The 23,464-nt window shown below is 35.6% G+C and overlaps 1 protein-coding gene and 1 long non-coding RNA gene across 2 annotated transcripts in view; both read left to right on the top strand.

Moving 5' to 3' along the window:
- LOC133184108 (choline O-acetyltransferase-like) overlaps window positions 1–10,633 on the top strand; it is a 48,184-nt gene extending 37,551 nt beyond the window's left edge. The window contains exons 11-13 of the mRNA XM_061318961.1: window positions 9,618–9,680; window positions 9,764–9,901; window positions 9,991–10,633. Of these exons, the coding sequence (XP_061174945.1) occupies window positions 9,618–9,680; window positions 9,764–9,901; window positions 9,991–10,341 (552 nt within the window). The 3' untranslated portion in view covers window positions 10,342–10,633. The remainder of the gene's footprint in view (window positions 1–9,617; window positions 9,681–9,763; window positions 9,902–9,990) is intronic.
- Window positions 10,634–14,921: 4,288 nt separating this feature from the next.
- LOC133184572 (uncharacterized) lies at window positions 14,922–17,506 on the top strand. Its single transcript, XR_009720820.1, has 4 exons — window positions 14,922–14,998; window positions 15,828–15,880; window positions 16,246–16,390; window positions 16,811–17,506. It is a non-coding gene; the product is annotated as an uncharacterized LOC133184572 (long non-coding RNA).
- The last annotated feature ends 5,958 nt before the right edge of the window (window positions 17,507–23,464 follow it).

Raw genomic sequence — 23,464 nt, 5'->3', positions numbered from 1 at the left:
GTAATATCAAATTATTTGTCAATAGTCTGTTTCAGTTTAAAATATGATCGTACTCGGAGCATTCTCTTGAGTATCGAATAAGTTGGGAGATGTAAATACCATATGCAAGTGATAGCGGGATATTACTACATAAATATGAAACTTGACGATGGAAAAGCTTGTCCTACAATTTAGTTCTTGCTCTAATCGTCTATAGTGAGTAAAACAATCGAATATGAAACATATGTGGCAGCCTTTGTGGTGTCTTTTATAAGTTCTCTGGAAATTAAAGAAACTATAATTGATAATACATCGTCGATATATATTATAAGTAAATTTAATTTCTTTATTCATTGTTCTTACATAACGTTTATCATAATGGCTCACTGCAGTTTTCCATATTCTAATCAGTTATCAGTTTCAAATCTCCCACATTGCTAAAGACGCCATGATTGTTTTCACCAACAACTCGGACAATAAAGAAGAGTTGGTCTTACGGGGAATAACTCTGAATGTACTCAAAAATAATTTTCGATGAACCTTTAATAATAAATAATAAAAATCAAAATAAGACTGATGAATTCCAGTCATGGGCATTCCATTAAAACTTCGAGAATTAATAATAGACAAGATTTTAAGATAGAATGTCATTAAGTTCCATTTTCGTAATTGTTTAGAAAAAAAAGTGGTTGAAAGTTCTAGAATACAGTGATGAAGGTGGCAGAGGACAGTTTTTTTGGCAATCAAAATGTTTGGCTGACGTTTTTCTTAATATTGAGCTGCTTGTAAAATGTGCATTGGAAAATTTTAAATTCTCTCTACATGTAACAATAGTATGGTCTAGGCCCTTGAGGATTTTGAAGCTTTTAGGAATAAAACATGTACAACTTACACAATGAGCCCTAATGATGGCACAGGGACAATCTCAAAATTTCATGAAAATTTAGCCTATTTTCACTATTTCGCCAGATCCGCAACAGCTTCCAGGCCCGTGCTAATGCCCTACGCTACCACACAAAATGCAGACAAACACCTGTACGTACCACTGAACAGCAAGAGATAATGGCTCAACCACCTCGTTTTCAAGCTACAATTCATCCTATGAACCCACCCCGCTTTTCTGGTGAAATACCGGAAGAGTGATTTTTGATCTTAGTTTCGTATTTCTAGTCCATATCCCATAAACAGTGGTAGTGACACTAAAGTGTCATATATCAATAAAATATACAAGGCCACCAATTCCCTCCAAATGCACACATAAAATATTCTAGCAATAAAATCACATATAATATGCTTTCAAACCTTAGGTTTCTCTATTTTTTATATTTTTTGACCGGTACTTAATCCAAAACTATCCTCTGCCACCTTTAACTTTCAAAGTTTGTCTTGCAAGTAATAAAACTTCCTTAATTCAAAAAGTACATGCAATTCTGAGCAAAAATATACCAAATATGTCTCAATTCATTGAAAAATAAAAAAGTTATGGCCAAATTAGAGACCTCACCAATTATCGGTCAACCACCTTAAGCCCATTTTGTTTGTTTCACATAAAAAAGAAGCAATTCTTACAATTCAAAAGGATCAATATACTATCAAAAAAGTGTTAAATGGTAACTTTAATATATTTCAAATACAATTACATGTAGAAAGTCAAATAAAAAGTGCACATCTTGATGAAATGTACTCACATGTATCACATACTCCCCTATTTTTCATGTTCTGTGAAATTCCATTTTATCTCTTTATTCCTTGGTTTTATATATCTACAGCTTCTTTACAAAATTAAAACCTCATTTACCTTTAAGGATATTTAATATGATATGCAAAAACCCCTCTTGCATCACATGCTGAAGAAGAAGTGTCCTGGAAATGGCAGTTATACACCCTACCCCTCCAGCCATTACTCCAGTGTAATGAAAATGCACTGTGGAAATCTGATTTTCCTAACTGCACTCTTTCTAAGTGTTTAATATTCACTTTCAACAATTTTGAGTAATCAAATACATACATTTAATTCTCCTGAATATTAAAAGTGACTATTCTGTCCTTCCTGGGCATTTGTGGGCAGATTACATGGGCCTAGCACAATTCAACAATTACATGAAAATGTACATCTTACTGATATTACCTCATTAAATATGCAATATAAACTCTTTGTTTTGTTATTATTCAAAGAAAAATATACATTCCATAGGAAACAATTGAAAAATTCAGATTCTATTACATTTAAATATAGATAAATAAAAAAAATTGAAAGGGGGGGGGGCATTTTTCATGTGAACATTTATTATAAAGTGGGCCTAATTTGGTAAAATAAAGCATAAAAGTTTTTTTTTGTACTACATATGGCTAGGAGTAGTGACATTTAGGTATACAGACTGATTTTTATTTTCAAAATAATTTGATTTAGTAAAGTAAGTTGAAAAAATAGCAAATTTATGTAATTTCAATATTATCACACTAATTAATACACTTTAATTTTAATTAGAATTAATTAATTAAAGCAAAAGTTGATTAGAATTATGCAACAATACCCAAAGTATCAAAATCAAACAAATAATTCATTCTCTGCCAAAAAATGCCTGAATTTTTTTATGATTTGTTATGCTGATGGTTCAAAGGCTTTGAAAGTGTATGCTGAAAAAGAGTAACCCCCCTTGCCTTTTAGTGAATATATCCAATTGTACGGATTTTAAATGAAAGAAATAGAGTGAGATTTTAAATTGACATACTCCAATAAACCTATTTATAGAAAAATCAGACTAAAATTCATATTTCTGAAAATTGATGTATTGTTGAAGGTGGCAGAGGACAGTTTTTTTTGGCAATCAAAATGTTTGGCTGACGTTTTTCTTAATATTGAGCTGCTTGTAAAATGTGCATTGGAAAATTTTAAATTCTCTCTACATGTAACAATAGTATGGTCTAGGCCCTTGAGGATTTTGAAGCTTTTAGGAATAAAACATGTACAACTTACACAATGAGCCCTAATGATGGCACAGGGACAATCTCAAAATTTCATGAAAATTTAGCCTATTTTCACTATTTCGCCAGATCCGCAACAGCTTCCAGGCCCGTGCTAATGCCCTACGCTACCACACAAAATGCAGACAAACACCTGTACGTACCACTGAACAGCAAGAGATAATGGCTCAACCACCTCGTTTTCAAGCTACAATTCATCCTATGAACCCACCCCGCTTTTCTGGTGAAATACCGGAAGAGTGATTTTTGATCTTAGTTTCGTATTTCTAGTCCATATCCCATAAACAGTGGTAGTGACACTAAAGTGTCATATATCAATAAAATATACAAGGCCACCAATTCCCTCCAAATGCACACATAAAATATTCTAGCAATAAAATCACATATAATATGCTTTCAAACCTTAGGTTTCTCTATTTTTTGTATTTTTTGACCGGTACTTAATCCGAAACTATCCTCTGCCACCTAAATAATTTATGCTACAATTTGACAAGTGGCCCTTGGGCCACATCGATCACATGAACACGTTGGCTACAGAAAAGCAGAGATAGTTCACCAATGAAAAGTTTAAATGTATAAGTGGTCCCATCCTACCCCTGAAGGAAATGATTTGAATTACCTGAGGATCTTCTGTATTAATATCAAAGACTAAAAATGGCATGTTCTCAAGAGAAAGTGTTTCAAAACCCACTGTGTATTTCTATGTAATATTTGGATTGCCCATTCTGACCCAAATCTACCCCCACGGGTTTTAATTTTAGAAAATTTGAATCTACTGAATTTGTATGCTTGCGTATTAATATGACTAATTATGAATTTGCTGTTCTTGAGAAGATTTTTCCTATATATTGGTATGTAAAACTTTCATCCTCTGTTATGGCCCCGCCCTACTCCGAGGAGTCATGATTTGAACAAACTTAAATCTACACTACCCGAGGATTATTCCTTATAAATATGACAAATTACACCTCATAAGTTATTTTCTGTATTTTTCTTTTTGTAAGTTTGATGTCCTGATGTATACCCACCCTACCCCCGGGGTCAAGATTTTAAAACATCTTAAATTAACTCTGTGTATGTAATGTATCTTTCACATAGGTTGAAACATCTATTCTGACCCAATGGTTCTTGATAGGATTTTAAAAAGATGTCATTAAACTTTCACTAACTTTATGCTTTAATCAATAATTATCTCAGATTGTCGAAAAGAATAAACATACTGGTTATATTAGAGTATTTTTATTTTGTGTGGCGCTTTTGGCCGCGGTGATAATTCCGGGGGCTACCAAAGGGCTGCCCCCAAATATGAAGTAACAATTGGCAAAGAAATGACGGCCGAAATATGACTAAGCACTGGGTTTACCGCAAATACGTGACGTCATAAATGGTAATTATGCAAGATATGCATAGATTAAGCAACAATTTTGAAGTAATTAAAGATCATTAAAGTAAATGTCAATATAAAGTAAATATATGTACAACTTAAATGTTCTGGAAACAATAAATTAAGTGCACTCCTCCATTTGTGTTGAGGTGCGACAATAGACGCCACTTGCTAGGGCCATAAAATTCCCGAGGGATGGTCGAGCCAAACCACGGGTGTTTATGGCACTGCAACCACCACCAGTGGGGAGCAAATAACCATGGTGACGGTGGCAGAACCTCAACACAAATGTTCACCGCAGACCAAAGCTAAAAACTTTTTATGGCATTTGTAATGGAGCCCTACAACGTAACAAAACGCTCAATCGCACCCTGCAAATTGTCCAAGAACAGGTCATTGCCTACCTGTGACAAATGCACCCCATATGCATGAAACAACTGAACTGGTTTCCCTTCAAATTGTGGATGTCTAATGAACGCACCGCCCCTGTATGAAATAAACCTAATTGCTTCCCAATCTGCCCGTGCCTTTTCCATTGCTTTGACTTTTAGTGTATACCGCCAAACAAACCTTCAAGTTGGCAAAAGACATGACCATACAATTTTAGTCCGTACAAAAAAGTTTGCAGATATTAGTTATATGTATGGCTAACTGAAGTTGAACTAAGAATGATTTCAACTGTACCAGGCCCAAGCTATTTTCTCCACAATGAACTATAATAATGTTGGGGTTGTTTTCTAGTCGTCTTAAGAGTTTAAGCTTAGACAACAATTGACTAAGGATGATACTTCCATATCCTTGCCACCAAATATTTGTATTGGGTATATTAAGGTTGCACCCCCTGTTCGCTCCCTGGCTGCTAATCCTGCCCTTTTAACAATAGATAATCCAACAATCCAGCTTTCGTGTTGACCTAGAAAAACTTAGCATGCGTTAGCACATGCAAATAAAACTTAACAAAGGTCTTAGCGAATATAAGAATTATAAGCATTTGATTTCCAACGACCCGCCATTTGAATAAGCTGTTTGTCTGTCCCTTGCCTTGCTAACGTAGTTGCTGTGCCTATGCGAAACGAGTGCGATTTGAAATTTGTATAATCAATTTTGCAAATCTTAAGAAATTTGTTGAGAACTGAACTAAATTGGTAACGAGTAAGTGTTGCACATGAAAAATGACAAAATAGAGGTCCAGAAAAATTTGGACGTACTCCCAGAAAGTTACTCAAAGCAGCGACCGGGCATGTTAGGCCTGGTGATGCCTTAATAACCACTGATGTCCCCCACCCGAGTTGATCAGTTTTTGAATGTCTGATGCGTAGTGTAATTTGATCATTAGACAAGGTCACATCCCCAATTTGCAGTATCCTATCTGGTGTATTACCCTTAGAGAGAGTAAGTTCCCCAACTCTGAGCAGTGCATAAAATGCAAGGATGAATGCTGCCTTACAGAGAAAAGCTTCATATATATTGTTGCAAACTAGCTGTATTTTTGGTAAAATGATATTTAAAATATCCAGGGTAATTGGAAGCCTAGAGTCATTTCTGAATTTGATCTTTTCATACCTTGCAACAATTTTTGAACAAGAAACGCTTTTGTAGGGTTCAAGTTGAAATACAGTTTACAGTAAAAACTAATTGCCGAAATGTAAGACTTAGCAGTAGCATGATTGAATCCTTTCAATGAGAGATGAGCAATAAACATGTTTAAATGTGCATCTATAGGTGGTCATGATAAGGTCAAGCCTTGTGATTCACGGAACTGTTCGAAGGCTTGGATACCTGCCCTATATGCATTTTGTGTGTTCACTGACATAGATGCTGCAAGAAGTCGTTCCACTTCGTCTGCGATAACAATATCTGGAATGTTCCCGGTATGGCTTGTGGGTCCTTGTCTGCGTTGGGTGCTAGCCTCCTGAAAAAATTCCCACTGTGTGCGGGATATTGCATCCGCAATTTTATTATCAATGCCTGATATGTGCTGGGCCTTAAACTGTATATTGTTATGCGTTGCAACAAGTATTAGTGGTCTAAGAAATGACATTACCCTATCAGACTTTGAAGACTGTTCAATATGTGAACCAATGCAATGTTATCAACAAAAAATATGATTTTTTTCTTCTGCAATGTCTCACCCCAAATGTGCAAAGGGAAAACAATTGGTACTAGTTCTAGAAAAGTGATATCTCGTAGAATCTGAGTATCAGCCCAGGAGTGTGGTCATTGTAAATAGATCCACTGACCATGAAAATAACATCCACAGCTCAAACCTGCTGATCCCACACTATAAGTAAATAATTGAAGGGTGTCAGTGGTAGTCCACTGCCTATCTGGGAAGTAAACAACCCCATTGAAATTTTATAAGAAACGTAGCCAGGTATCCATGTCTTCCCTCATGGAGTGATTTATTCTGATATGATGGTAGGTGTTTTGTAAATTTAACATGGCATTATAGAAACGCCGATTAAATGCCGTACTCCCCGGTATAGCTTTGCTAAAGAAATGTAGTTTCCCTACCATTGTCTGAAGGTCTGACAACATTTTTTCCTTTGACACCCAGTGCAATAACAAATATGTGAGTTCCCTAACCTTATTCTGAGGAATTTCTATTTGCATCATAACAGTATTAAGGTCAAGATCTAGTAAATGAGTTTAGACTGTCTTTTTGGTTTTTGCCATTATGACATCATAATTGATTTAAACTTGATTTTTCCCGTACTTTACCGCTATAACAGAATTATGTAGAAAAATGAAGCATTTTCATGGCATTCAATTTGAAATCATGTCAAAAGTAACCCGAATACCTATATTGAATTTAATATCATTTTAAAGAAGATATCAAGAAGATATGAAAAACTGTTTTTGAGAGACTGTAGGCAATATTGATACATTTCCTTTTTCTAAGATGGAAAAAACTCCCATATTGATACTTGATTTCCTTCATTTTTCATTGAAAATGTCAGTTTAAAGTATCTTTTTTCGTTGAGTTTACCTAAAACTTATGTCGCGGTACACCTAATTTCACCAAGCTATATTTGTAAAGGATCAGTGAAAGAACTTGTTTCTCAAATTTGAGAAATCTGAAGGCACCTTTCATTAACTAGATCCTGACCTTAATTTCAAGGCCAAGAAATATTAAACAGGTTGTTGGTTGTACTGTTTTATCATTGTTTTGTGGGACGCCCACGTCCCGACATAATTCCTAAAATGTGCACATAGGTAATGACACTGGTTTGTGTTAGGATTGCCTATAAAAATAAAGTCATCCAAATAATGGTGCAGAGTTTGCAAGTTTGTACTGTCCCTTACAAGCCATACTAAAAAAGCCGCGAACATCTCAAATATTTTCCAGGAAATAGCACAACCAAATAGCAAACATTTGTCAATATAATGATTACCATTTAAGTAAAAACTTAGAAATTCGAAATCACCTGGATAGACCCTGATAAGACGGAGAGCACTTTTTATATCACACTTTGCAATGATTGCCCCTTTACCCACTTGACTTATTGTTTCAATAACACTCTCAAAAGAGGTGTATGTCACCGTTGTATAAATAGGATCTATGTTGTGGATAACACTAATGGACTAATTGGGTAAGAAAGGTGCATAATCATGCGCTAACCGCCATCAGCTTTGGGAATGATACCTACGGGGGAAATGTGCAGATTGTGCATGAGATGGTTATTAAAAGGACCCGCCATGCGGCCGTCTTTAACCTCTTTGTCAATTTTTTCCTGCAGAATCTGGGGATGTTCGCGTGCCGATATCAAATTTTTGGTGAAAACTAGGAGCCGTGGCCCCGAATATTAAAGCTTGAAACCCCTAGTTAAACCCTCAACGAGTGCCTGTGCCGATGACCTATCAGGGTGCCTGTGCCTATGACTATCAGGATACTTACTCAAATGGTTGGTGATAGAATTTGACCCTTATTGGGGAAGCGCCCAGATCCCATAGACCTATAGATTGAGGTTTGGATTGCCTGTGAGCAAAGAGCTGAAAGAAGGATTGGTTGGCATTTTGAGTTGGCATGTTTGCACGAAATGGCCGCTGAGCATTAACAAAATATTGATTAGCTGTGGGCTGTGCACTGACGCAATATATGGCAGGGTGCAAGTTGTTGCATTTTAAGCAGCGATGCAAGTATTGACATTATATTCGCTGACAAACGGCTCTGTAATTATAGTCATTACATTTGTAATATGTGGAAGCTTGCTATTTACTTTGTTGTGTTTGCTTGGGCTGTGCTACAAGGTGGCCCTGAGCATCCAAAGATAAAGTAGATGACTGGGTTTTGTGGGGTCTCGTACTAAAACTGAGCCTAAATTGATATATTCCCCATTAACTTTTTTTTTTGCTTAATAGCCAAGTGAAAGTTGTGTAGTGTTTAGCAAAACTGGTTGAATACATTCAGATGGCAAAGTACTGGTGTTAAATGGTAAATCAGAGATCTGATTTTGTGTACCTTGTGAACTTTGTGCATCTCTGCTCTGGGTTGGACATTTGGCACCGGGTCTGCAACCGTAATTGTTTGGTTCTCCTGTGATAAGATTGGTGCCTTAAAAACAGTTTTCCTGGGAAATTGGGGGATCCTCTGCAGAGTTGCCAGCTGCTGGGCCTCCTGTTCGTTTGGATCGTTTGGGTCTATCCACCTTCTTGTCAACATTCTGTGAAGCTGTTTTTCGCTTGGACTTTACTTTCGGCATTTTCTCATATAAAATTAAGAAATAATTCTTTAAATGACAATAAAAATGTTTGTTTCATACTTTAAAGTTAAGTTTTCATTTAGTGTAAATGTTATGGTGTCACAATGTCAGATGTGACACTTTAAAATTCAATTCGTCAAAATCGTAGACATTACATAAGCACCCTCAAATAAAATATCCTTAAAAACACGTAAAATTGTTTGAATTTTAAAATTTAAATTGTAGTTTAACTTAAAAGTTAAAATTGCTGAAATTATTCGGAGCTTAAATTTTCATGACCTTACCATGTGAAGAAAGATTGTAGAATGAAAGATGCAGATGTATCTACTTGTTAAACCAAACTGAACATTTTCGGAATAAAGTGAATGGGCATAATATTTCCAGAATACATGTCATGGAAATATATATCGACTACGAAGATAAAACTCAATTATACGAGACATGCTCCTATACGTGGACAGACGATGAGGAAACATATACTTCACTCCCGTTTCACCGATAGGGGAATTATATAAAGGACGTAACTATTCCTCATGCACTAAATTACTTTGGTTTCTCTTTAACAGGATATAGAAAAGATTGTGCTTCTTCGAAAGGCAATGCAGTGTCAAACAGACATTATGACACAAGTAAGAAATGATAACATACTCATCATTGTTCCGACTTTGTAATTGACATTCTTTAACTCACCATTATATTTCGATGTATGAAGACTATTTTAGGTCACGGGATGGACTGTCACCTAATGGGATTAAGAGAAATTGCCAATGAACATGGATTACCAATGCCAGAAATATTTGCACATGAGAGCTATAAAACCTCAAATCACTTTTCCTTATCCACAAGTCAGGTAAGCTGTGTCAACATAATTAAATTCACGTTTCTGAAAAAAAAATAAGTGTCAAGTTTTTTAATGATAAATAAGTCTTTTCTACATAGGTTCCGACCACTATGGACGCTTTCATGTGCTATGGCCCAGTTGTACATGACGGGTATGGGGTCTGCTACAATCCACATCCCAACTGGATACTTGTGTGTGTGACATCCTTCAGAAGGCATCATGATACAAATTCTGACCACTTTGCTTTCACTTTGGAAAGTAGCTTTCTACAAATGCAGGAACTTTGCCTTAAAACAAGCGAGCCTAGTCAAGTTTGTAATGGAGAAAGCCTGCACGAGAGGCAAAAAAATGGATCGACTTCCGCAGATAGAAAAATGTCTCCAGGTCACAGAAAATTGAAGCTAGTCAGACAAAGAACAATACCACTTTCGGAAGTTAATGGAAGATGAAAACACATACTATAAATATATCATTCTAATGTATGGGTTAAAATCAAGATTCTGGAAAATTCTGGATTACATATTTATTAGTTTTTCGCGAATGCACCATGAACAATTCTTGTTTTCCACAAGTTTCTCGACAGTATTTGATTTTTTTCTCAGTCGTGAAAATTAATTATTGCGAAATACTTGTGATTATTACATGTAGTGATTAAAATGGTAACTTTGTATGAACAAAATAATTTAATATAGAATGAGCAAATCTGTTCACTAGTTACAAACACTTTTAGAGGTAGAAAAAATAAACAACCAAAATAAAGATACTGTTCCAATATGAAATCCATATTGAGGATTCTTGTTTTTTCTACTTTAAATTTCATGGATTCAATGTATTATAGTAAATAATAATAATATATTATTTTAGATTATTTCAGCATAAATACCAAAATTAGGATTTTTAAGGGTAATATGCTTGGGGTTCTCCTGTATGGTGCTGAATCGTGGAAAGTAACAAAAGCCATTTCAAACAAGCTACATGCCTTCCAGACCCGTTGCCTTTGCACTTTGCCTGATACCATCTCCAATGAAGAGCTGTACAAAAGGACTAACACCACTCCTCTATCCCAAACTATATGAAAAGAAAATGGCTGTGGATAGGACACATACGTAGAATGCAACCAGCCTCCATCCCAATGGTTGCATTGAGGTGGACACCGACCGGTAAGAGAAAGAGAGGAAAACCAAAAGAGACCTGTAGATGATCGGTGGAGAAAGAAATGAAAGAAAACAGCTACACGTGGTGACAGATCCAGACAAGACAGACCATCTATGGTGACGGCCTTACGTGCTAACTAGCACGAAGAGGACTAAGTAGTTACTGTAGTAATACATCAAAATCAGGCCGTTGTGTGGTCAAGATACCGGGAGATTATTTCAGATTCCCTATAATATACCTACCTACCAAACAGAGATCTTATTATGTTTGTTTAATTTGGCGCTTCTGACCGCGATGATCATCTTTCTGGGACTACAGGGCTCCCTAATAAAAATTAAATATAGTTAACAATAGTTAACTATAGTTTACTACATTTAACTATAGTAAAAACTTTGATACTTTAATTTACTATGAAACTTTACTCTGGAACTTTTTTAGAGATTTCAAAGCGTAAAATCAGTTAACTATAGTAGTTTTTGTTAGGGCTGCCCCACAATCAATAATCAATACAACAAATGTGACGACCGAAATTGCTGATCATGCACTGGATAGGTCACAAGTGCATGAACGTCACCAATGCAACTGTCAATCAAATGCAATCATTCAGTTATCAATCAATCAATTACTTGTCAATTAAAAAGTCAATGCACGAATTTCAATTTACAACATATGTGTTATTGGATAAACGATTGAATGAGCGTAAGAATATGTGTTGCAAACCTCCAGTTGCGCTTAGGTACGACCAAGCATGCAGTCTTCACGGAATACGCAAACACACAGAATACACCACCGCGACATAGACTGGTGTAAACGCCTTTTGTTAAGTTTTAGAGGTTGCCCCTTTACGGTATATGAAAATACTAAAGGTAAGAAACAAAATCGTGTAAACTCACAGGGTGCCCTGTGGCTACGCACTTTAAAAAAGTTTCAAAGTGCATTAAAATTGGGACAAAATCAACGCTCTTTGAAGATGTTTTCAAAGTGCGTTAAACTTTAGACAAAATCAACGCACTTCGGGTGTTTTTTTTTTAATTTTTTTTTTTCAAAGTGTGTTAAGAGTTTACATCAATATTTTTTTAACCTGGAGAAACTTTACGCACTTTGAATGAAAAAAAATATGTATAAAACAAAAATTCTAGAACTAGATTTTAGTAATAGACAGCATTATTTTGTTATACATGTATTTCCTTCGAAACTGATGAATTGATTACTAGTTACCCGCATCGAGAACAAGGAGAAGATAGGTAAAGCTTCCTCAGCCCAACTCTTTATCTTTTCTACCCAAATAAACTGGTATGACATTGATGTACTTTCAGTAAATGTAAGTGAACGTAAAATAAATGAAAAATTGAGATAGGCTTTATTGGCATAAAAAATTGTATAAATAATTTTCATGCCTTTTAATACTAATTAAATAACTATAAATTGTGCGGGAAAATTATTTTCAATGAGCATACAAACTTATACCCCATTTTGCTCCCTTTTCCTCGAGAAAAATTGATGCTCTAAGTCACTTATCGACCCCTACATCTACTGAACTTATTACAGATTGAACAAAAAAAGGAACCAATTGTGTTATTATAAACAAGCATTTCTCCGTAATTTAAAAAAAAAAAAATAAATAAATTTCAAATTCCCTTTTATAATATTTACGAGAATTTTTGCGAACAAGACAACCCTTAAAAAGCTTTAAAAGTCTATGTCTCAGATCCTGAAGTGACATCATCACCGAAAAGTTATCCAACCACGTTCAAGTAATTATTTATCATACCGATAATTTGCAAGCATATTTTCCAAGCAGTATTAATTTTTTCCAAGTGCGTTAATATGGTCTATATTAACGCATTTTCAGAAGATTTTTTTGTCAAAGTGCATTAACTTGGTCCCAAAATTAACACACTTTGAATTTTTTTTTTCAAAGTGCGTTGTAACAATGCCCCGCTTTGAGGGAGATTTTCAACGTTATTACAGCATAACCAATAAATTGCAAGATGCAGTTCAGGGAGATTTTGTTTTACAAGCCTCTTGCATTTACACCCAGTCAAAATGAATTATTTGTCCTAAATTCGGGTTTATTACACCATTTTCCTTTCACTTGCAGCCAAACAGGAGGCCTTCAGGTACTACTTAGTTTAGCGTAATGAAAACTCCAGAGATAGAACATATAATTGGAACACCTTAGATGATTTCCACAACTTAACAATCAAAACCACCTGTTTGGCTGCCAGTGAACGGAAAATGGGTAAATACAGTGTAAACGCGAAATTTAGGACAAATAATTTTGACCGGGTGTAAACGTAAGAGGCTTGTAAAAGAACATCCCCCTGAACTGCATCTTGCATAAATTTTATTAGTCCCCTACCGGTGAAACTGGAGGGGACGATAGGCTTCCTCTGAGTCTGTCTGTCAGTCTGTCCCACTTGGTTTTCCGCACTTTTTTTCCAACGCTTGCAAATGTTGAGCTGATTTTTGGTATGTGAGTATATCTTGATGAGTTACAGATCAAGTTTGCATTTTGTTCCGCTTCAATGATTTTTGACGGAATTTAGACCTTTTCAATTTTTCAGGGTTTTCCGCATTTTTTTCTAAAGGCTTGCAGATACTGAGCTGATTTTTTGGTATGTGACTTTACCTTGGTGAGTAATAGATCAAGTTTGCATTTTGTTCCGCTTCATTGATTTTTGACGGAATTATTTTCAAATTTTAACGGGAACCAGATTACACTTGCCGGTAGGGGACTAGTATTGCTAATGCAATACTCTCAGAATGCTTATTGGTTTTGCTGTATTAACATTGAAAATCACCCTCCAAGCGGGGCATCGTGTATGTTTACAAGATTTTAATATTTTTAAATATCGTAAAGGAGCAATCTCTAAAACTAACCAAAACGAAAACTGATAACAAATATCGAAGTATTGGTATGATAAACTAGAAATTTATGGAAATTTGTTAAGTTATCGAGTTTTAAAAATTGTCAGAAAGGGGGGGGGGGGGCGGATACACCAACCATTCGTCAGGCGCCAGTGATCGATTTTGCCTGCGGGAAAGGATGTTGCAAACAACTTAATATTAGACTACATGTATATGCGAATGGACCTGATAGCTTGTGACTAATTATAAGGGTGAAGATATACATCCGAATGGACGTAAATTATCAGGAATTGACGAATGGGTACATTTGTAACTAAAATAAATTCGCTTATCCGAAACCTGACTCATAAAAGCGAGGTTATCTAATAGGAAATATTGGATAATTTATCTAAGCTCCAATAACACACTAACGGATAGCATTGACGGCTAAAACTATAACATTATTTTGAATTTCTGTCTAAACACACACGATTAACCCAAAAATCTTAGACTACAATACATTTTGTTTGTATGTTGTATGTTGTTTAATGTCCCTCTCGAGAATTTTTCACTCATATGCATATGGAGATGCCACCACTTGCCGGTGGAGAGCTGCAAATTTTGTCCTATGCTCGGCACCCTAATGTAGATTTTCCAAAGGGTTTGGAAAAGTTTTGGAATTCCATGGAATTCCAAACATTTCCATACAAGAGTGTAAAAGTGTTTTTGGAAGTTTTTGGAATCTTTTGGAATTTGAATAACAAATTTGGACTTAGACATTTTGAGGCTTGGAAAGTTGTGGAAATCTATGGAAAAGCTGATAAAATGAGAAACTTAGACATTTTCTGCTCTGGAAAGCTGTGGAAAATAACTTAGAATTTTTTCTTGAACTGTCGGCTCATAGTACAATTACGTCGGGCTCGATGTCGGGCTCGATGAACAATTAATTTAAACAACAGCCCGCCAAAATTCAACAATTCGGCTGCCATGTTGTATTGTTGGACAGAAGGAAAGAGAGTGCCAGGAAGAAGGGAACTGCTGTCATCATTAGCTTGGAATGGAATTTGTTTTTGACAAAAGATGCAGACATTTTAAGACCCGGTAGGTACAATGTACAGTATTTTATGCGTCCTTGAAGTTGAATGGATAATTGCTTCTGCTACTGTTCCTCAGTCTGGGCACCACACACATAGAATGCCCGACGGTGAAACCATTAGGGCGAGCGCAGTTTCATTTCTGTAATAATTATTGTACAAGTCAGTACAATTCTAAACATCGCTTATCAAAATATGTTTGAATAATGGGTGGATTTCAACCCGAATTTCCTCCCGTTCGTACATGCCTTAAACCTCGCTATATATTCGAGTGGCATGTTGCCAATTGCGCCACGACAGTCCACGTTACATCGTACACACACATCATAACACTATTAGTGTCTCCAACATGATGCAACATCTAAATTGGCTATTTTTACCATGTTTACAAGGCAGAAGAAACGTGGTAGACTAATAATGCTCTATATGATATAAAGTTGTGCACAGCTTAGTTGCGGTAGACCCAAGCCTCTATTTAGTTTCACAGACTACCACCAACAAAGGCATTTCAAGACTTCCTTACTTTCAGACCTTTAGTGCTTGCACAGATAATTTAAATAAAGCTCCCCCCCCCCCCATGCAGTGATATTATGGAATTCTCTTCCATGCTCAATGTCGGCAGCCTCTTTTTTTCTTATCATAACGTTTACAGTAATTAATAATTTTCTTCTTAAATTCTTTCCTAATTGTGGGCAACCAAGTTTTGCATTTGGACAAGTCAAAGTTTGAGATCACTTGCCCAAAGGGCAAGTGAATCTGAAAGTTAATTGTCTATCCCTGAAATATTAAAAATGACTATACTCTATGACATAAAATTATGCATGCATTATTTACAGGAATGCTCACGAAAAGGACAAGAGCTCAGAGCTGTATGGAAATTTACACAAAGGTAAGATTTTTTAATCATTTTCCTAATCAATAAAATCAAAAGAATTGAAATTATGTGTTTATCAATGTTAGCCAGTTATTATAAACATTAGACATCACTCTTTCAAATATTTTTTTAATTTCAATACTGAATTGTTGATGCATGGAAGTTACATGTATTTATAACAGTTTATTTAATATTTCCTTAATTTTTCAAAAAAAAATATGTACATGTATTTGCATGTTTGAAGCCAGTAGAACAAATGTATTCTATATATTCACTTTATGTTATTTGCTTTGTCTATATTTTTGTTACATTGTAAATATGCCAATATGCATTTAAAGCAACTACATATGCATATAAATTCGTCTTTTCCTCTTTTCAAGGGTCAGTTAACAGATTTTGCAAATATGGAGGATAATATGTCAAAGGCAGCATAGGCGTCCAAACTCCTGTTCAGGGTGCTTTTAATCAGAAGCTTAAGAGACAAAAGACGACCCATTGACAAGGCAAAACTGAATGTTTTATATGGTATATAAATTATATTTACTAATGTGCATGTACTTTTTTTCATACTTTAACTTTATTTGCTGAATGTTTTTAAGGGTACATAGTTTATGTAATTTACAATGTTCTCTCTCATATTCAAGGTTAATTAACTTAGACACAATCATGTCTCTTTATTTATACACTTTAGTTCTAACCTTTTCTTTTTAGCTCACCTGAGCTCAAGGCTCAAGTGAGTTTTCTAATCAGTGTCTGGTGTTACATTTTTGACTTCTCAGAACCATAGGATCAACCAAACTTGTCACTAAACATCCTTGAGTGAAGGGGATTCAGGTTTGGCTTTCATACGTCATTAGGTGTTTCCTTGTGAGAAGGCCTTCCATTGGATATCAACAATTTGTAGATATCATACATGTACATCTTTATGGTAATCTTTTCTTTCAGAAATTGAGCAAGAAAAGTTTGAAGTGTGGGAATGATCAACATCAAACTTGCTGAGCTTTTGAAGCCATCGTACCAAAAGTGAATCCATTCGTGACACCAATTATCTGACCACCCTCTAGCAGAACCAGTGAGGAAGTGATTCTAGCCAACACTTCAGAAGTTTAGGACCTTCAATAATTAGGATCTTGGGGCATGTTGGGGGAAAAAATAGCATGTGTTGATTTTATGGGATCTTCCAAATATAGTTGTGTAGTAGATATTTGTGTACTTGATACCTATATGTTTGTCACTCTAGTCATTAACTTTGTATGGTAAATGTATCTGGACCACTGGAAGATCATTGTAACTGTATACAAATGTTGCAAATATACCCTGTTAAGGCTTTAGTGACCTTTTCCAAGGTCATTTAATGAAGCAAAAGGTCATAATTAATGGGTTTCTTTTTAAATCTATTTTGTTTTATTATCAAAAAAATGTCATATGTTTGAGATTAGGTACAAAGGATTTTCTTTAACCAAAAGTCATTTGTTTCTCATGCAGACTGTAATTTACTACATGTACATGCATGTATATTATAATAATTCTCATTAATTAAACCAAGGTGATCATCCAGTAATGATATTTTTCTGTGGATTTTTAACATTGTTTAAATAACCTTTGATGTAAAATACTTTCAGTGATAATACTTTCTAAAATATGTGCTTACATTATACATAGAAGTGTGTATGCAATATTTGTCCCCAAACACATTGTACAGCAAAAATAATTTTTTTATTTTGAAAATATAGATTTGATTTATGAAAAATTGTGATGTTATCATTTTTGTTGTAATTATTTGGCCCTTAAATTATTTTGATTATTCCAGTTTTTTGTATTTTCCTGGAATTCCATAGAATTCCAAATATCCTGGAATTCCATGGATTTCCAGCTATTTCCGCAAATTTCTATTCTGGCATTGATCCGCTCTTTTCCAGGCTAGATTTGAAATTCCATACCATTCCGAAAAAGTTCCGTCCCAATACTCTCGAGAATTCCTTGGAATTCCATGGAACACTTTTTCCATGGAATTCCACGGAATTTGTTATGGAATTCCACGGATCTTACGGAAAATCTACATTAGGGTACTTACGGCCATTTAGCAGTGAGGGATCTTTTTCGTACCAACACCTACTTCGACACAGGACCTCGGTTTAAACGGTCTCATCCAAAGGACCGGTCTCCATGTCCCACAGTGGGATTCGAACCCGCGACGTAAGGATCAACTCCTTACTTCGCGACTCTAGAGCAGACGTTCTAACCACTGCGCCATGCGGGCGACGACTACAATACGTCGACAAAAACCAAGTGCAGGACCTAATCACTTCCCCCATCAAATAAAACAAAACAAAGAAACAAAAAACAAAACACCCCCCCCCCCAAAAAAAAAAAAAAAAGAAACAGCACACTCAAAATTTTGATGAATCTTGTAAATAGAGGAAGTTTACATATTGATAGTTTTTTTATTTCATAAAAGATATTCAGCTCTAGTCTTGTGGTGAAAAAAACGGAGAGGAGATTCAGGATTTTTTTTTTAGTCAGCCATGATTTGACTCAATCAAAATACTGTTATGACACCTGAAGTCATCAGGACAATATCATTTTAACGATAGAAAGTTCTATCTACGTAGGAATGGAAATGAATAATTTGTTACTAGATAAAATGTCGTCGATATATCTGAAAGGTGAATTGAAAGACACAGCAAGACACTTCTTTTCATGCAGCAGTTTTTGAATAAATTCCACTTCATACAAATACAAAAACAGGTCTGCTATTAAGGAAGTGCTATTCATATCCATGGGAATTCCAACAGCTAGATTGATGGAAGATTTGATCTCCAAAATACTATTTATATATTTTCAATCAAGCATTTTTTTCAAATAAATTGTTATAATTTATTTTATTTAATCATATGAAGCATTGTAGACTCAAAATACCTTCAGATCTATAGCACACAAGTCGAAAATGATGTTCAGATAACTAAAGATCCATGCATTCTTTCTGAGCACAAAAATGTACAAAATTTAGAGCTTATATCTCCGTATTTCAAGACAGTCATTTCAAAATGTAACTAGCCCCTTTTCCTATTGCTTTACTACATGTATATGCTTTCAAAACCAAATCAATCCCACGATAATTGTAAATAGCTCTTTTGTGCATTGCTTGAAACTATTTCCAATGTCATTTTCTCCAAATACATTAATTGTGCTTGTAAAAATGTGTAATACCAATGAAGTGCAAAAATGGAATTCAAACCATTGCTTTCATTCATATCATTTTTTAAATCAAAAATTGAATTTCCAAACTGATTTTAATTCTTTCGCTTTAAATTAGTGCTAATTGTAACGGAAACTGTTACAGATGTTCCCCAAACGGCTCCCCAATCCCTTATGATGCCCCATTCCCTATAAGCTTCATTAAATTAGGCAATACTTTTGTGATATAGATGGACACTTTATTTTTAAGGGTATTTTATTAGAAAACTACTCTGATATAGCCAAATAAGTATTAGCCAATCAAATTTCAGTGCATGTTTGTTTGTTAATTGTTTATCGTCCCTCTCGAGAATTTTTCACTCATATGGAGACGCCACCACTTGCCGGTGGAGAGCTACAAATTTTGACCTATACTCGGCACTCGGGGCCATTGAGCAGTGAGGGATCTTTTTCGTGCCAGCACCTACTGCGACACGGGACCTCGGTTTAAACGGTCTCATCCGAAGGACCGGTCTCCACGTCCCACAGTGGGATTTGAACCCGCGACGTAAGGATCGACTCCTTACTCTTACTCCGCGACTCTAGAGCGAACGCTCTAACCACTGCGCCACGCGGGCGACCTAAGTGCATGTGCTTGCACATGTTTTCTACATTTTACACATGTATTTTCTTATAGTGTCTCACAATATATACATTTGTGTAAAATCTTAAAGAATTTCATTGAAAAATGAGAGATGTAACCATTTAAGTAATAGTCAATCAGAATTCAGCATATGCGCATGCATGGCCTTGCATTCAATTTTGATAGTATCATAATGTAGGAGCTCTATGTGCCTATCCATGTCGTAAATTTCATCCTGTTTTGTTGAAAACCAAGGGAGTTATAGCCATTTGAAGTTTCAGCCAATCAGATTGCAGCACACCTGCATGCGCGTGTTTTCAAGAAATTTCCTATATAACATGTTGTAGCACCTTACAATATATACCTGTATTTTAAGTTTCAAAGTATTTTGTCAAAAGAAAAGGCAGTTATTGAGATTTTTGTATTAGCCAATCAGAGAAGAGTGAACTTGTATGCGCGTGAGTTCATACTTATTTGACCATGTCATCTTGTCTAGACTACTAATGTATCTTTATATTCTGAGTTTCAAAGCAATTCATCGAGAAATACATGTATAATAGTTACGGCTTCATTAAGTATATCAGTCATTTCACTCATTGCACGCGCGCGCACGTCCATGCATGTGCGCGCAAAATGACCTTCGTTCCACACACCTACACAACATGCTTATTAACCCTAGAAAGGTTTCATGTCAATCGGATGAGTGGTTCTATGAGAACACTCGCGAACCAAAAAAATGTACCGGAGATGTTCCCCGGACGCTCCCCAACTTCCTTTTGGTGTCTTATTTCCTGTAAGCTTCATTAAACAAGGCAATCAAATATATTGGTCGTTTTAAGCATTTCACGCGCGCACAAGTGCATGTATGTGCAAGATGACCATGTCATTTCGTCTATACTACTGATGCATCTTAATTCTGAATATCATAACATTTCATCACAAAATATAAAAGTTAAGCCTGTATCAAGTATATTGTTCATCTTAGCATTGCGTGCGCGCACGTGCATGCATGTTCATAATGACCATAATACCTTGTCTACACTTTTAGTATGTCTCTTTTTTCTTAGTATCGAAGCTTTTCATAAAAAATATAAAAGTTAAGGTTATATTAAGTATATTGGTCATTTAACACATTGCACGCGCGGACACGTGCAAGCATGTGCATGATGTCCATATCTTCTTGTTAACTTATTAGATATATCTATATATATACTTAGTATCAAAGCTTTTCATCAAAAAATGTAAAAATTACCGCTGTATTAAGTAAATTGGCCATTTTACACATTGCACGCGCGCACGTGCATGCATGTGCATGATGACATATCATCTTGTCTACACTGTTGATATATCTTAACATTCTGAGTATCAAAGCATTTCATCAAAGAATTCAAAAGTTATGGCTATTTCATTTATATTGTTCATTTTATTTATTACACGCACGCGCACATGAAACATTCGGCAATAATGGCAAATCATCTGAACTTTATGCGTTTTTTTTTATTTTGCCGTCGTCACTTCCAATCGCGAGATACGTCCAATTTTCAATCTTTAAAGTGGCATTTTGTCCGCGAAGTGTTCTCAAAAACGGTTTGAGACTTAGCTTGAAACTTTCAGGGATGATAGATTGTCACTCGTAGATGTGAGAAACCTGTTTCGTTTTTGTTGCCGTGACGTCCGTTGTCCACCGGAAGTAGTTTTAAAATATGCAAATTTTTATTTCTTTCTTTTTGAAACGTTTATAATAGAGGTAAATAGATGGTATCGAGTCACATTATTTCCACCGGAAGAGATTTCTTCCAAACCGGAAGTCACTTCCTGTGACGACCGGAACATTTGCATTCTAAATAACATATTAAAAAACCATTTCAAATACTTAATCTATAAGCGATATTTATGGGAAAGTAAAATACTCAAATTATGTAGTTTTTCGCTTATAACCGGAAGTTGACGTTTTTGTTTCCGGTGGGACCAACATATTTCGAAACTGCGAAACAGATGCAATAATGTCATGCAAAATTTAATCAAAAAAAGAAAAGTTAAAATTTTCGATTTCTTTGATCACTTCCGGTGACGACCGGAAGTGACGGCTGACAAATTTAAACAAATTCCACAAATTTACTTGTCATGATCTATAATCCCTGAAAGTTTTGTGTCTTAATCTTTTACCGTTTCTGAGAAAACGTCCGGACATGAACTCTTTTGAAAAAACGGAAATCGGACATATCTGACGACCGGAAGTAAAATTTTGCAAAATCCTTAAAAACGTTTTTAGTTTATTTTATTTGTCATAATCCCTGAAAGTTTCAAGAAAATCCATTGAACCATCTCTGAGAAATTGCTTGGACAAAAAATGGGAAAATAATAATAATAATAATAATAACTAGATGAGATCTCGTTGCGAGCAACGAGTAGGACTTCCGTTAGATTTCTGATAAAATCTTGATTGGAAAATTTTGATTGATAAAGGAAAGTAAAACAACTTTAAATGTAAAAAATATTCATATCAATTCTTCAGAATTGTTTAGCAACTCATAAAAGAGTGAAATCTATCAATTTCAAACAACTTCCGGTCTTTTATTCACTTCCGGTATGACCGGAACTACTCAAAATGACTTTTAACTCTTCACTGAGTGTGGAGGAATCATCCCTCAAAGTTTCGAGGAAAAAATGTGCATTTTTTCGACTACTTCCGGTTCGGAAGAAATAACTTCCGGTGGAAATTATATGACTCGAAACACTCTATTTGCCTCTATTAAAAACATTTCAATAAGAAAAAAAATGAAAATTTGCATATTTTTAAAGTACTTCCGGTGGACAACGGACGTCACAGGAACAAAAACTTTACAGGTTTCTCAAATCTACGAGTCACAATCTATCATCCCTGAAAGTTTCAAGACTCAATCTCTAACCGTTTTTTAGAACACTCGCGGACAAAATGCCAATTTAAAAATGGAAAATTGGCGATATCTCGCGACCGGAAGTCATGACGACAAAATGAGAAAAAACGCATAAAGTTCAGATGACTTGCCATCATTTCTGAAAGTTTCGTGAAAATCTATCGAGGCGTTCTCGAGAAATCGTCTGCACAAAATCGGTAAGAAAAAGAAAAATAATAATAGTGGAAAAGAAACAACAGAATCAGTAGAAGGTCTTCCGTTGGAAACGGAAGACCTTAATAATGATAATAATAACTAGAAACTCATTGCGAGCAATGAGAGGTCTTCCGTCCGATTCTGAAAATAAAAACGAGAATTCAAGCTAAAAAAGTGATAAAAGAAATTCAGACACTCTGGAGATTAACCCTGGCCGTCGGCATGAAAATCCAAGGTGCTAACAATTAACCATTCACTTTTTTGCATCACTTCCTGTCACGACCGGAAGTAACGGCGACACACGATTTTCATACGATGCAAATAAACTGATGACGGACTATCAGTCCTGAAAGTTTCAGACTTCAGTCGTTTATTGTTGCCGAGCAATTGTGAGTCTAATTTTGAGGGCAGGAAAACACGCGATCGGAAGTGAATTTTATAAAAAAAAAAAATCTCTGACGTGTCTCTAGACATTTGCAGTATCTACAGTACCAACCAGACCCAACCTGACACCAAAGCAGTCCCAGAAAGCAGTCCCCGGGACTGCTTTGGGACCGCTCTGGGACCGCTGTGGGACTGCTCTGGGACCGCTATGGGACTACTCTGGGACTGCTGTGGGACTGCTCTAGAAAGCAGACCCAGCAGTCCCAGGGACTGCTTTCTGGGACTGCTTTGTTCACTCATGCG

The sequence above is a fragment of the Saccostrea echinata genome, unplaced genomic scaffold (assembly GCF_033153115.1).
Source record: "Saccostrea echinata isolate AGI-Se365-2 ecotype Australia unplaced genomic scaffold, CSIRO_AGI_Sech_v1 ptg000010l, whole genome shotgun sequence".
Taxonomy (NCBI): domain Eukaryota; kingdom Metazoa; phylum Mollusca; class Bivalvia; order Ostreida; family Ostreidae; genus Saccostrea; species Saccostrea echinata.
The sequence above is the reverse complement of the archived record's forward strand: the minus strand, read 5'-3'. Positions and strand labels throughout refer to the sequence as shown.